Source organism: Serinus canaria, chromosome 8 (genome assembly GCF_022539315.1).
Source record: "Serinus canaria isolate serCan28SL12 chromosome 8, serCan2020, whole genome shotgun sequence".
NCBI classification, from domain to species: Eukaryota; Metazoa; Chordata; class Aves; order Passeriformes; family Fringillidae; genus Serinus; species Serinus canaria.
In genome coordinates this window covers 29230686-29246342 of record NC_066322.1, presented here as the reverse complement: position 1 = coordinate 29246342, position 15657 = coordinate 29230686, and the positions used below count along the sequence as shown (strand labels likewise).

Genomic DNA, 15657 nt, shown 5'->3' with positions numbered 1-15657 from the left:
CAAGTGACAAAGTTACTGAGCAGCTTCCAAATGGGCTAGGATGAAACAGATAAAACTCCTCAGTCTGAAAAAGAAGTGATCAAGGGGAATTAAGGAAGCCAAGAAAGTCAAAAGCAGGACAGAGAAGGTAACTGGGGGAACAATTACTGTTTCTCATTACACAAGAAAAACGGGGTCTCACATGAAATGATGATGGCAAATGCAAGGCAAATGCGCAGTTAAAATACAGGACTCCCACTAGCATAAATTTGGGAATTCAAAGAGGGATGAAAAAAATTTATCAAAGAAAAATCCAGAAGTGCAAAAATAGTAACAGTGGTTCAGGAAGCCTCCAAGCCCTGAATTCTGAGAAAATATATGAAATTATCACTGTATGCTTACTCTGTCTCCTAAGCATTCACTCTTCCCTGCCACCAGAGACATGACTCTGAGTTAGAAAGTCTCCTGCACTGACGCTGTTCTCATGGATGCAAAAGTAACATGTGAAAGCTGAGAAACAGGAACCTACTAAATTAGCTTTGCCATTTTCAGTGCTGTTCTGCCACTTACAATCCATGGATTTTTCATCCATAATGAAAAATCTTACTTAAAATCGAACCAAAATAAGCATAAAGGGTTACTGCCCCAATATCTAAAGCATTAGAACAATCTTATTTAGCAAAACTTTAAAATACTTTGTGCTGAAGGCTGCAAATTTGAGATGCCCCAATGATTTACCTAGAATTGGAGTTTTTTGTTCTTGTGTGGGTTTGTTGGTTTTGATTTTTAGAGCAAACCAGAAGAAACAGCTACTGAAACAGATGAATACCGAATTCCATTTGGAAGTAAAGCCTTGAAGCTTTTTTCAAATTGAGAAGTCCTCATGGAGAAGGTGAGTGGCAGAACTTCTTCAAAACAGGGAAAGCTTTCCCAAAAGGCTGACAGTAAAATAAGATGTTCTAGGAACCCTCTCTCCTGAGCAAAGAGTAGCTGAGGGCTTTGTGGTTCCTCTGACAGGGAGGAGTGACACCAAAGCCATAGGAAATGAAGCAAGGCTGGAGATCACTCCTGGGGTGATTAGAGACCATTCCTAGGGTGATTAGGGACCACTCCTAGGGTGATTAGAGACCATTCCTAGGGTGATGCTTCACCTGAAGAACCAGCTTGGCTGACAGTGGTATCCTGTTTGTGCAGTTACCCAAACACCTTAATGAGGGGCTAAAGCATTTCCAACAATGACCTCAGGAATTACAGGTGTTTTAACACATGCTGATTTCAAAGATGACCCTGGGACCAAGGGCCATGGGGCCATCCCATGTCCTCAAAGGGAGGCATTCAAGGTAAGGCTTTTTCCTGCCTCTGCAGGGACACATGAACAGGGTGGGGAGGGAACAAGATACCTGTTTCTCCTCCACGGTGCCACCTGCACTGACCTCAAAGCTCACTGCTGCTGCTGGCCTTTGTCTACTGTGAGCCTTGACAGGGAGAGCAACACAACAGAGCTTGTGCTTGATTCCATGCTGTCAGGCATGGAATCAAGCACAAGGCTTCCTGAGCTAAAACTGTGTGCCTTTCTGCCAGACTGCATTCCTGCCCCAGCACTGGCCATGGAAATGGCTCCCCTCCCCTCTGCACAGCACAGCCCTCAGTACAAGGCCCACAAGCCACTAACACGTGCCACTGTCCTCGGTCCTGGCTTTTTAAACCCTGCCTTTTGATTACCCCAAAAGCAGCTTTAGACTTTGAGGGCAAAGCAGCAGAGACCACTGCGAGTTTTTTCAGGGCCAGCTCTCGGATTTCACTTTTCAAACTCTGGTTTTGCAGGACCCAGGAGCCTGCAGCAGTTCCTGGCTGGTGAGCTGCTTTGCAGGCAGTGCTGCACATGGGCTGCCTGCAAGGGTGACAACTGCTCTGCTGCACCAGCCATGAAGCAATGATTCATCTGTCTACAGGGAGCAGAAGAAACAAAGACTGGATATGTCAAGCTGGAAGATAAGAAACAATGCAAAAAACGCCCAGCCTGGAGAAGCAGAAGGAAACATCTCATCATCTGTACAACTGATGGTTAGTGCTGATGAGGCCTGAGCTGGCTTCAGAAGCTAAGGAGCAAACCAGGGATAAATCTCTGCCTTTCCCAGCATATATTTAGAGTGCAAATATTTTGCAAATGTTTCTGCTGAAAGGGACTTTTCTCCCAGTAGGTAAAAACAGCATCTGCTGAGTGGTGACCATTTAACATTCAACCTGCTGCCAATCTACATTCTACAGAGAGACCCACAGGGGAGACATGGAGCTGTGCCACCTGTAATAACTGTGTGACTGGCACCATGTCAATGCTTTAATGTAGAATGCTACCCTCTGTCACTAAGCAGATCTCTCCTTTCTTTTGGCTAATGGCTTTCACACCCACTGGCAGCAGTGTCAAAACTGAAGGGGTACACGGCTGCAGAGTCTTCTGCTTAACAAACCTGACCACTGAAATACTGAGACAGGGATGGGGATGGGGGGTGGTTAAGGGAAGGAGGACACTACTGTGGTTAATAGATCTGCTCTCATTGCTTTGCTTTTCATCTCTGTTTAGTGTCCCCATGCACTTGCCACTGTAGCTCCCTCCCGCAGCAGTACCTGTGATATCCTTTGCTTGCTGTGAGCATACCTATGCCAAAGCTTTGCTGCAGTATCTAGTCCAGGACAGGACCCCTCCTGGCTTTATGAGCCAGGCTTTTAGTATATTTAGGGAGAAATTGATCCTAGGGACATTAACTGCAAGGGCACAAGGCTTTCATGTTCCTATTTAATCTCAGCCAGGTTTAGAGAATGGTCATAACAGCAGAGGACTTTGGCAGCTGGCACCCTACCCACAAGTGTGTCTGCATCCCCCATGTCACTGGGGAGGGAGAAAGATATGTAGATGGAGCCTGTTGTCCTTGGTCACAACAGCCAAAATATCCACATCAATTTCTCCATCTCCCTACAGGCACAGGATCATGAGAGCATGACTAGTTTGGTGCAGGAGGCAGGGAAGGGATGCACATTTTCTGAGACCAGCTTAATTTTTAGATATCTACATGCCTCCAACACAAGACCCTTGCTGTGAAATCCAAATGAAGAAGGATGAAAAGAAAAAAGAGCAGGCATGCAAACAGGCCTGACTATTCCTTGCTTCTTTTTACCCTGCACAGACAGAAGCCTTTTAAGAGTCAGGCAGAAAAACAGAAAACCCACACAAACACAAAACCAACAGACCACAAATCTTAGCAATCTTCGACATATCCATAATTTTTACTTAATTTTTAGCTAATGGTGGAAATTAGTCTTTGGATAGTTGATAAAAATCAACCTGTCTCTGCTGGGTTAGTACCGTGATCGGTGGCCCAGCAACTACTTCTAGTACAATTGATTTTCCTTTTTGGCAACCAATAGGTCAGTCAATAATAATGTTGTTTGAAAAGGATTGAGTCATGAGGGAGATGAACCCTCCCTGCCATTTATTATGTTTGTATTGTCTTCATTTGAAAAGGTTTTTTCTGTTTTTTTTTATCCTCAGTCAGTGAAGGTATTACAAGGGGATGGCTGCTCCATGTTCCACATCTCCAGGAACACTCTGATCATCAGTGATAGGATGCAAATAAGAGGAGGGAAGTTGGGAATTGGGAGAAAAGACAGCCTGGGGAGGCAACCATGTTACTTTAAGTGCCTTAAAAAAAAAAAAAAGGAAAAAAAACCCCAATCTAACTCAAAATATACTGACAAGCACCACCTCAGTGCATAAATATGACTGAGCAGCCTTGCATGAATTGGTACAAGATACAAATCAAACATTGATACCAAAAATCAACCAATGCTCTCTGCAGACAACACAGACACCAGATGCTTTTCACTGAAATTACTATTATATAGGAATGAATAAAATAAACCCCACATATACTAGCAACAGCTTTCTTAACCTGATGATTTTCAGCTTTGGTCTCAAGTTTCTTTCTCAAACACTTGAAGGGTCCACGAGTGACTATTGAGAACTTGCTGACCAGTGGTTTAAAGTCTTAGTGCACTGATCTGCACGTTACCAGGAAAGTGAAAAGTCAGGAAATAAAAACTTAAGATCAGTTTCAGCTTTTTCCATCCTTTTAGTCAGAATTACAGAAAAAATTCAGCACATAATATTATTACCATAACATTGATAAGTGCACAATGATGCAGTTTAAAAATCATAAAATATTTAGATATGGTTTAAACTCAGCTGCTCTACCTCATAGATATGTACACAGCTCTTAATTATCCTGTATGTCAAGTGATACAGTTCCCTTTACAACTCACAATACTTATGTTAAGACTTGCTCACATGGCCAGATAGGCTTGAAAAGCTTTATCAGAGTAAGCTGAGCTGCTGAGCACCACTCCCAGACAGTTCCCTATACACTCCCAAGGGCATGCCCTGAACACATGGATTATTATTTTGGAGTACAGAGTACCCACAAATGAAACAAAATGCAGCCACAAGAAGTCCAGGAGGATCACCTATGGTTTATGTCCCCCAAATACACTAAAGGAGCTCCTCTAAAGCTCCTTGAGCAGCACCTCACATCCAGAAGGTGCTCTCCCCATAGAGGAAAGGGGTTTTCCTTTGTTGCTCGTCCTCTGCAAGGAAAATTTGTGTCTTCTTATGTTTTAAAGCTAGAAATGGATATTATAATCGTGTTGCTGAGCCCCTTCATAACTCTTATGTTACCACTGTGTAATGCTTAGAATCTTTTACCTTAACATGATGTTAACAACTGCTATGTTGCTGGTGTAGGCAAACAGCTCCAGTGAAGGAGGCTGTTCTCAGGCTGAGCCCCAAGCTCTGGGTATTTCCAGCAGAGCTCCAAAACACCATCCCCACCACCCACTTTGACATGGCCCCTGGCACTGGAGATTTAGGTAATTCAATTACACAAATGCCCCTTCTCAACAAAGCAGAGCAGCCTGTTGCCTTTTTGTATTCCCTCGCCCATGGCAATTGCTTTAGCACCTCTTTTCAAATGTGCTATTAGAGCTAATTATGAACAAGCAGAGGATTCAGTGGCTGCAGCTTTTCAGTGACCACCCTTTGGAAACTGCAGCACCACTGCTGAAACAAAAAGCACAGGCACTGGATCACTGCAGTCCAGGGGCATGGGGTTATTCCCAGAATAAAAGTGGGTTTGAGCAGGCTACAGGAATGAGCAGAGCCACCAGACCTCTCTCTTCCTGCACCTAAAGCTGCTTATCAGCAAAGAGCAATAAGCTGACTCTGGCAGACCCTTTTGATCCAGACACTGCAGTACTTTGACAACTGACAGTATAAAGGTAACCAAGATAAGGCAGCAAAAATGTATTAAGGCACATGTACAGGCACAGTGAGCAGGTAAGGCTTGCTCCAGGTCACACAGCAGAGCACCACTGTCCCTGCCTGCTTAGGGCAGCTAAAATCCTTTAGCACACAGCAAAAGAGCCAAGATGGAAGAACATTTATTAAAAAGGTAATGGAAGAGAGACTCAATCTGTCATGCTGTTTGACTAACTTTTTAGAAGCCTACTAAAATACAGCAATTAAAAAAAAGTTGGTCTGTAGCATTCCTCTCCTTCACTACCTGCTGATAACCCTCATAATCCCTAATTTATTCTTTATCTCTCATGCTGCCTGAATGAAGGTGCTGCTGCAAAACTGAACAAGACAGAAGAATTCCTAAAGACCTGGAGAGGCAGGTGGGATTGTGGAGGCTGCTTGGACTGAGGTGTGAAGGAAACCTCTGCTGGGAGCCCATCACTCTGGAAAAACAGCATCACCCAGTCACCAGATATCCCCTGACACTGAACCCACTGCTCTTGACAGCCTACACATTAACTGATAGTGCCTTTGGTAATGTCTTATAGCAGGTGCTGTGGTGTTTATGGCCTGTTAGGAAGCCAGAGTTTCTCCCTCTCCCTTTTTCTTCTGGTTGCTTTTAAAATTTCTCCTTCTTTTGGTTTGGATGCAAATTCTTCCAGGGTAAAGGTCAAAATTAAAAAAAAACCAACCAAACAAACAAACAAAAACATTAAGTCACAAAGTCTTGAAATGTTATTGCAATTTATATATGGCTGAGAATAAAAATGTGTCTGCCTTCTCTGGGAACACACCTACGTGCAAATAGAGACCTTTATAAAAAATTCTCCTTTATTACCTTGGTGGGGAAAAACATATCAAAGATTGATTTTTCTTTTTATGACTATTATTAACCTTTTGTTACTGGCCAAAAATAATCTGGTTAGAAAATGTGCAATGCATCAAAAAGAAAAGAGAAGAATTTAACAGAGAATTAATACTTGGGGGAAAAAATATGATGATTCTCTCTTTTGCTTTTTCTTCTAAGAGTCAAACTTTACCTCCAATGGAATGAGACAAGTGTCAAAGAGAAGAGATGCTTCAGAGAGAATCCAGAACCATCTCCCAGGCTGCCAGGGCAAAGGGGATGGGCAGGAGCCTGGTTCCACTCCATCCCAATTTCAACAGAAAGCTGTTCCTATCTGTATCCAACACGGCACTCCCTAAATCTGACTGGCAGGAGATGGACAGGACGTGCAAAACCTCCCATTTGCATTGGATTCACTCCACCCCTCTTCTGTGTCAGGAAAAACTCCTTTTAAATCCATTACAGCTGAAACCCTGCAGACCTAAGCACAAACACACAGATCTCACCAGCCACCAGAGAGCTGTGCTTCCTCATACTCATCCCACCAGAAATTCTGCCCAGAAAAGGGCAAGATAGACAGATAGACTTTTTTACAACAATCTGATGGCTGTATAAATACAACACAGCTATCTGTAGCTTGTGAACACTACAGCTCTGCCCACAAGCCTTCAGACTGCAGCTCTGCTTCACATGCACCTCTGACAAAATACCCAAGCATTTATGGAAGACTGCTCAGATCTCACCAGTGAGAGCTCAAAGATTCATCAGCAAAGGTGTATCTGTGTCCAAACTGGGAAGGAGAGCAGAGCCAAAAAGTGCCATGATGGTAAAGAGCAGTCAATCATAATCTGACAGGAATATATTGGACAATTATTTCTGAATACAATCACATTTACATTTAAGGCCAGCCCTTAATTACAACAAGCTGACAGAACTGGGAGTGTTGACTCAGGAGCACTGGCAGACTGGCTGGCTGGAAGAAACCATTTGCAAGGTGGTTGCTGAACCAGTTTAGGTCAAAACCTGGTCTGCTCAGCCATCCTAAAACTGGTGCTAGCTAAGCTCAGACACGTGGGCTGCAAACCTCAGTGGCTCAAAATTTTGTTATTTTTCTCAGATTACTTTTTTTTGGATGTTCTTATAAGAGAATGCCAGAATGGTTTGGGTTGAAAAGGGCATTAGAGATCATCTAGTTCCAAACCCCTGCTATGGGCAGCAACACCTTCCACTAGATCAGGCTCCTCCAAGCTCTGTCCAAATTGGCCCTGGATACTTTCAGGGATGGGGAAGGCACAGCTTCTCTGGGCAGCCTGTGCTAAGGCCTCCCCACCCTCACAGGGAAGAATCTTTTTGTTAATATCTAATCTAAACCTACTCTCTTTCAGTTTCACTTGTTCTCCCTTGTCACTACATGATCCTGTAAACAGCCTGTCTTTCTTGTAGGTACTGGAAGGCTGCAATTGGGTCACCCTGAAACCTTCTCTTTCCCAAGCTGGTCAATCCCAATTCTCTCAGCCTCGTAGGAGAGGTGCTCCACCCCTCTTATCAACTTTGTGGTCTCCTCTGGACTTGCTCCAACAGGTCCATGTCCTTCCTGTGCTGGGGCCCCAGAGCTGGATACAGCACTGCAGGTGGGGTCTCACCAGAATGGAGCAGCTGTTCTCTGATAAATACACCAAGAGAACTTGCTGTGGAGTTTGGGAATTCAGAATTTATGGAAACATTGGTCAGGAGGCTGTGTAACACATCAATCCCATTTACCTGTGTGCTTCCTCTTACCTGGATGTTCACATCAGCAGCATTCTGTAACAGAACTGAAACCAGCTCCTTGTGTCCTCTGTCACATGCCCAGTGGAGCAGAGCCCGGCCCTGAAACAGCCAGGAGAAAATTAACAAAGCCAAGCAAAAAACCCCCCAAAACCCATGGAAAATCAGTCTTGCTATTAAGTAATAAGCACCAATTCTAAAATTAACACAGCCTAATAAAAAATACAAAATAATACTAGTATGTCATTTACTGGTGATTTGGACTTCCACAATAATGCTAGAAATGTCAAAAGTGACACAGTTCAATTTTTTATTAATTTAGCACCACACCCACAAGCCAGCTAGAAATTTAGAGGGGAAAAGCAGCAAAGTATGAAACGCAGGAGCCAGCACATTATTTGTTTTGCTGTACAGATTTAGGATTTTGGCACCTCTGACTTTTCTGGGAGCAATGACTTACACAGCAAGGGTAGGATATTCAGTGCTGCCTAAGTCACCTGGATGCCAAGTCCCCAAAAGCTCATTCCTCTGGCAGGTCTGAAGCACTCAAGCCATGGTCCTGCCTCTGCTGGAAGAGAAGATTAAAACTGGGTGTCTGGTCAGGCACCCGTGACTGTCCTCTTTTGGGCAGGCTGCTGCATCCATACCTCCAGCACTTCCCAAACCTTCAGAGTTTTCTTCCCATCCCCTTTCTACAGGTGTCTGCTACCATGGGATGGATGGAATGGAAGTTCAGATCTTCCTGCATGCCCAAGGGCATGGGAAGTAGCTTAGGATCCCTGAGAAAGGTGAGCTGGGGTTGTTTAGCCTGGAGAAAAGGAAATTCAGAGGTGACCTCATCACTCTCTACAGCTCCTGAAAGGTGCCTGTGCTCAGCTGGGGCTGGGCTCTGTCTCCAGCAGCACTGACACAACCAGAGCTCACAGCCTGGAGCTGCACCAAGGGAAATACAGGTTGGATATTGGGAAAAGCTTTTACAGAAATGGTGATAAAGTTCTGGAATGGCTGCCCAGGGAGGTGGTGGAGTCCCCATCCCTGGGGGTGTTTAACCAAGCCTGGATGTGGCACTGGGTGCCAGGGTTCAGCTGAGGTGTTGGGGCTGGGCTGGACTCGATGATCTTGGAGGTCTCTTCCAACCCAGTGATTGTGTGAACTACTGTGATTCTGTGAAACTCCTTTGAGTTCTGTGAACTTAAAGTAGTTTGAGATGGCAAACAAAGAAGAAAACCTCTTATGTACACTTTGCAAATTAGCCTTAATGTTCTATCAGTCTCTCCTGGTTTAGGACAGCACGCTTGTAGGGGATTTCTTGGAAATCACCCTGCAGATCACCAGGAATCACCTCCCTCAAGCTGTGACACCATCAGACTGACCTCTGTTTTTCAATATGCCAAGGAAAACAGTCACAGACCCTCACAAAAGAAATCATTTAAATTAGCCCATGCCTGGCTATAAATCTCTTGACAAAGCAGTGGGGAACAAGGTGAGCAACTCATTTATCTGCTAATGGGAGCTCTGAGCCAAATTTCCTGGCCACAGTTCCAGAAAGCAGGAGGGACAGAAGACACCTGTGACCAAAGCTCACATTGCTTCTGCTGGATATTCCTGGGCAGGCCAGCAGAGGTAGAGCATGATCTTAAGTCAGGAAATTCACACTTTTTGACCCAGCGACTAATTAATTTGTAACATGTAATTTTAATGTTACACTGATTACCCTGGCATTGGAATGAATTTTCTGACAGTGACTTTCTATGGAAGCACTGATGACATCCACAGGCCATCTAATGATTCATTTTCTTGCACTCAACACCCCTAACAAAGTCTACAAGGGGGAAAGAGTACAACTTAAAACAGTTGGTAAGCATGGAGAGATCTTTAATTCACGTTTAGCATCCTTAACTCATCTCTGAACTGGTAATTATTTAAGACATAGGATTTCAGTTGGACAAATACCAACTTTTTTCAAGCCACAGATGTTTATCTCAAAAGGAAGAGGCACATCTGAAATATACACAACAGCAAGAAATACTTCAATAGATGATTTCAGTGACTTGATATATGTGTAGAGGAATAATATTGCAAATTATTCAAATGTATTCATTGTACAATTACACGATAAAGGTACTTCTATCCTTTATATCAAAATCCATGCTACAGATTAGGGGCTAAAATATGTTGGTTTGCATTTGTCTCTGGACAAGGAGAATCTTATTTTATTGGTGCTGAACTTGGCTGAGACCAATAAAGAAAAACCAACAGTTAGTTGTGGCAGCTCAGGGGGACCAGAGCACTGTGCAACTGGTCCTGCCCATGATACTGGCAGGCTGGTTCTGCTACACATGGTGCCTACTGAACAAGACAAAACCCTGAAGCCTGATCATCCACAGTCATTAAAAATCTCCTTGTGCTATTTGCAGGAGTATGGATTTCAAGTCTTGGGCCAATTCCACTTTGGGTAATTACACTCTGCTTACCTATATATTTTCTCCACAACTCTAAATGGATACAATATTTTCTAATTAGTGCCTTAAATGGCTCTGCATTGTAATTGTGCACTATTAAAGAGCTGACATGTTCCACCCAAGAAATGTCTGCAGCATGCTATGCCCTGGACACAGGGTGCAAGGGGCTTTGGAGACCTTCTGTGCAAGACCACACCAGGAGATGTAGAAGGAAAAATACCTCCAGAAGAATCTCAACCCACTTATTGCACAACAAAAAGCATTACTACAAATTTGGTATTTCAAATGGTTGGACTTGATGATATTAGAGGACTTCTTCAACCTTAATGGCTCTATGGAAACTAGATAATATTCACAATTATTTGTAGAAGATCAGAGTAACAGTCAATAGCTCAAGCTAACATACTTAGGCAGCTATACAGCTACAAAATCCACTTGTTTCCCATGTCTTTCTTAAAGTAAACCTTAGTGATAAGTCAAGCTTAAACTGAACATACAGCCCCAGTCTTTGTTTAGCAGGGATATCACCTCTGCACACTGAAAAACTCTTTAGTCTGCCCAGCTGCTGCTTGACATCAGCATATAGCATGTGTTTGTGTGTTTAAATAATGTGGCAGAAATCTTAAGGGCCACAGATTGAGCTTTCCCAAACAATTCCCACATGACTATTTCATTAAGCAGTGAGAGATTCAAAGCAACATGAATAATTTCATGTAGGAAAGCACTGCAGCAGTGAGTCGTGGCTACATGCAGTCAAACATCAAGGTACTCCCTCCCTGCAATTCAAACACAACAGTTGTTGCAGAACTTACTTGAGAGTAGATGCATTTCCCCCCCACCTTTGAAGTATTAAAAAAAAAAAAAAAAAAAAGGCATAAAAATAGCCCCAGTGCAGTAACCCTGCCTATTAAATCTTCTGTGCTTTGCTTGGCTAACCGCTGCCAGCTTGGCCAGCTCCTGCAGCAGTTTCTCAAGCCAACAGCACATCAATTTTGCTTAGCTCCAAGTCACAGGGTGTTCACAAACAAAGCACAGGACAGGGATTTGTCTCCCATACACTGAGTGGGCAGACAAATGGATGGGAATGATTTTCACATCAATTAGCCTGAGCAGAGAAAGGGGAGAACAAAGCCAAACCGAATGGATGTGCTACAGTATAAAACTACACTTCCAGGCACCATGCTTGCAGCTATAATGGCTGGGTAGCAATGAGCCACTCTAACTTGTGGCAAGTGTTGTATGAGCAGTAATTAAGAAGAGACAGATCTCTACAGAATGGCTGCATCCCCCTGTGACTGCAGAAACAGTGAATGGAAGGCTTGTTGTTACAATTACACAGGTAAGCTTGACTTGGAAGTCAATCACTTTCAGAGCTCTGAAATGTTTGGTGAAGCTTTTCTAATGGGAGAAAGCCTATAAATCCAGAAGTATGTGACCCTTCCTCAAATACATTTCCCCCCCCGTCCTTTTCTTGGCAAGCTGGCACCAGTTTGGCACTTGCTGTCTCAAAAGCACAAGGATCAGGGACCAAGTGAACATCCTGTCAGATGCCTTTCATTAAGGTTTTGGCAAGGGCTTAGACATTGCACACAGGTAACATGTTTGTTTACTGGGATTTATCCAACAATTAATAAAAAAATTATCTAGGTACAACCTCCACAGCCCTTGGCACAAATTACAAAAGCAACTCATCTCTGCCTTTGAGGAGCTCCTGGTTTGTTAGGTGAAGAAATACTATTTTCAAAAAGGTAGCAAGTGAGCCACACTCCCAGGATGTGCCTGGGGTGACTTCACAGCCACAGTCCATTTCTTATTCCATTAGTCCTGCTGACATACACAAGGAAAACAGGTTGTTTTAGTCTGTGCTACTTCTTATAAGTGAATGCAAGCAATTCTGTTGAACTCTGGGCAATTTAGATACAGTAAATGGAAGCTTGTACATGATTACTGTCATTAGGTTCTTTGTTTAATTCTAAATTGAAGTTAATCATATCCAAACTGTTAGCAGTATGCTGGCCTGAATGCTGCACATGAAGAGCTTTACTTCTTCTGGGGAGAAGGCCACTTATGCTTTGGAAGTTTCCCAGTGTGTCTATCTAAACCCCAGGATCTTCTGCTGCCCTTTCTGAAATCCTTTTGCTTTGACTAAGTTGGCTCATCCACACTTTACATTTTTATTCTTTCTCCTTTCACTGACTCCTTCCAGGTTTGCACAAAATGGGGGGAATACAATTAGATGGAGTACTACCATATCACATAAAAATAAAATCTAAATACCCTAAAACCCCAACCAAGTCTTAATTGTCCAAGAAAAGGCTGAGCTGAGTGTCTTTAAGAAGTTAAGTCTTGGTATGTACCCTGCTGATATTTTCAATTTAGAGGTATTTAAATCAAAGGGTTGATAGTGTGAATTATGTCCAGAAACCAGGTGAGGCAGCTTTTGGATTTGGCAGGATGTATGTACACAGTAACACTAAAATACTTAACAAAAATATTTTGGTTGTTTGGTTGGTTTTTTTTTTTTTTTTTTTTATAACAGTATTTCTTTGGCTGAAAACAAGCATATTTGAACAGAACAAGGACATTATTTGAACAGAAAGGAAAATACAAGCTTCTGAATGCTGCTAATTACAAAAGAGTATCTTGCCAGTGGAAACAAAGCAGTGCTAACATGCACTTATTGCAAGCATGTGATCCTAAAAATGAGCTTTTATTAATGAACAGACTCCAGCTGCATTTTCTGTGGGACTGCCCGGGACATCTCCTCCTGTAAGCTGTGATCAGCAGGAGGAGGATGGAGCTCAGGAACAGTGCTGCTGCAGCAACTGTGTGGCACATGACAGTTTCAGTTCATTGAATTTATGATGTGAAATTCCAATCCTGATTGTGAACATCCTCCCTCCTCTCCTCTGAAAATTAATTCACATGAATTCCTGATTAATAATAAAAGGCCCTGCCATCAGCATTCAGAGCCCCAGCCGGGGCTGTCATGGCTCAGAGGGCAGAAATCTGCTTAGAGCTACAGGAGAACCCAACTGAATTTGTGGCGTCTCAGTCTATGAATGTCTAAGCACTTCATCTGTTCACCAAAACACAACGTGCTGGAAGGAGCTGTGCTCAGGCTGGACCAGGGACAGGGCTAGGTGGCAGTGTGCAAGCAGGGAAACCCAGGTGACAAACCTGCTACGGCCACAACTCCTGAAGGATCAACAGGAAACTGCTCCCACCAGGTGTTTGCTCTTACCAAAAAAAGGATGAAGCCAATTCACAGTTTTAGACTGTTTTGTCTTGGGGTTTCTGGCAATGCCTGTATTACCTCCCTGTGGGGAAATGGTGGTTTGAGTATGATGAGCAGAGAAAAACTGGACAATGCCACTGGTTTTGGGAAGCTGGAAAACCTCTGTCACTCATTATAGTAAAATTAGGGTGTTCTTGATGAAGGAAATGTTTGGTATTTGACACTATTGATTCAGAATCCTGAAAATTTGTTATTCTATTCTATTCTATTCTATTCTATTCTATCTATCTATCTATTCTATTCTATTCTATTCTATTCTATTCTATTCTACTATGTTATACTATATTACAACTATACTACAAAGAATACTAAAGAATATTAAAGAAAACTCGTGACTGTCTCCCGACAGTCAGGACACAGCTTTTTTTAATTGGTTATGGAAACAAAACAATCTTTAGCAGAATTTAATTGACAAATTATTTTAGGTACACAATTTTAACACATTTCACATGTGCAAAATAACAGGAGTAGCAAGCAGTGATAAGAATTGTTTTTCTCTTCTCTCTGTGTTTTCCTAGGAAAAAGCTCTGAGAGAGAGAATTATGTCTCTCTGTTCAGAGAATGTGAATGCCACAACTCATTTCCCCTCTGTCTGAAATGATGAAAAGCTTGTGGCATGTCAGAAATCCCCCCTCAACCTGAACAGACTTCATAGGTCAAAAAAGCTATTTCCCTCACTTCCTACTTCTGTTTGACCACATTTAGTGTACAAAGTGGGGAAAGGAAGGTATTCAGAAGATCTTACTTTGCAAGTGGCTACTGGTATTGCTGAAAATAATATAGAACCTAAGTTTCTGATCTGACATGCTACAGCCCCACAGTCAGACATCCACACTACCAGAAATGCAGTGGAAAGCTGTTTCCAAACAGATTACCCTGTCTCAATGACCAAGTGTTTGTCCAACTGTTGCAGCACCTTGTTACAACAATTCCATCAATGGAATTTTAAAAAGGAGTAGCAGTGAATTAATACACAAAACAGATAAAAGATTGATGGTCCTTATCTTTTCTCCATACCTCCTCATCTGTGACATTCACATCCACTTTTTTTGATTGAATGGCTTTGGTTACATAGTCAATGTTGTTTTCTCTGCAGTAATCAAAAATGTTCTTGTCCTCTTCCCTATTCAGGAAACAAAAGCAAAAGAAGCACCGTGTTACTGCACAACACAAAGGCCACATGGACATTATATGCTCTTTTTTACAGACACTTCAGTGCTGTCATAGGATCCAAACAGGCATCTGGTATTGCACATGCAGAATAATGTGCTTTTCCCCACCTCCCCAAGTTAAGGAACAGAAGATCCTGCTTCCTAGAAAAACAAAGGTTGTTTTTAATGTATTATGTCCAGACAAATGTCAGTTTATTCCTGTGAAATGGCACAAGATATGAATGAAGTCCGCCAGAAAAATCTACGTTCAAGTTCTGGTATAAATCACTGCAATCCCACAGAAGAGAAAAGGCTAAAGTTGTTCTTCTTGTAAGAGCCACTCTGGGTCACAACAAAGCCCCATCCACCCTGGACAGAGGCCACTGACATGGTTTGGAGAGAACAGCAGGACAAAGAGGAGACCTGCAAAGCAATCTGTCCCTGGCTAAACACATGTTGAATGGATCCTGGATACAACACCAGCAAGGGCTTGCTTAGAAGTGCTTGCAGGCAGAAAGATCAAATGATGGTGTCACATGTGCTTGAGTCACACCTACAGCTCTTCTAACAGCTAAAAGCAATACTCTGCCTTCAGACACAGTAGAACTCCCATCCTTACCTGCCAAACAAACAGCACCTCTAGAGAAGTTAAGACCCTTCACAGATTCTTACAAGAATAATACCTTTAGGCATAAGTACAGTGATACCACTGTGCTGCTAGCAGGGAATAAAGAAAAGAGGCCATTGGTTTTCCAGAAGTAAGCCAAAAAGCCCACATAATCCTCTCTCTTCCTAGTTTCCAGATG

The 15657-nt window shown here is 42.8% G+C and overlaps 1 protein-coding gene across 1 annotated transcript in view; it reads right to left on the bottom strand.

Moving 5' to 3' along the window:
• The window catches only part of ACBD6 (acyl-CoA binding domain containing 6), an 80157-nt gene that overhangs the window by 30124 nt on the left and 34376 nt on the right, over positions 1-15657 (bottom strand). Inside the window, exons 5-6 of the mRNA XM_009098458.4 lie at positions 14718-14823; positions 7953-8042 (exon numbers count right to left, since the gene is read on the bottom strand). Of these exons, the coding sequence (XP_009096706.3) occupies positions 7953-8042; positions 14718-14823 (196 nt within the window). The remainder of the gene's footprint in view (positions 1-7952; positions 8043-14717; positions 14824-15657) is intronic.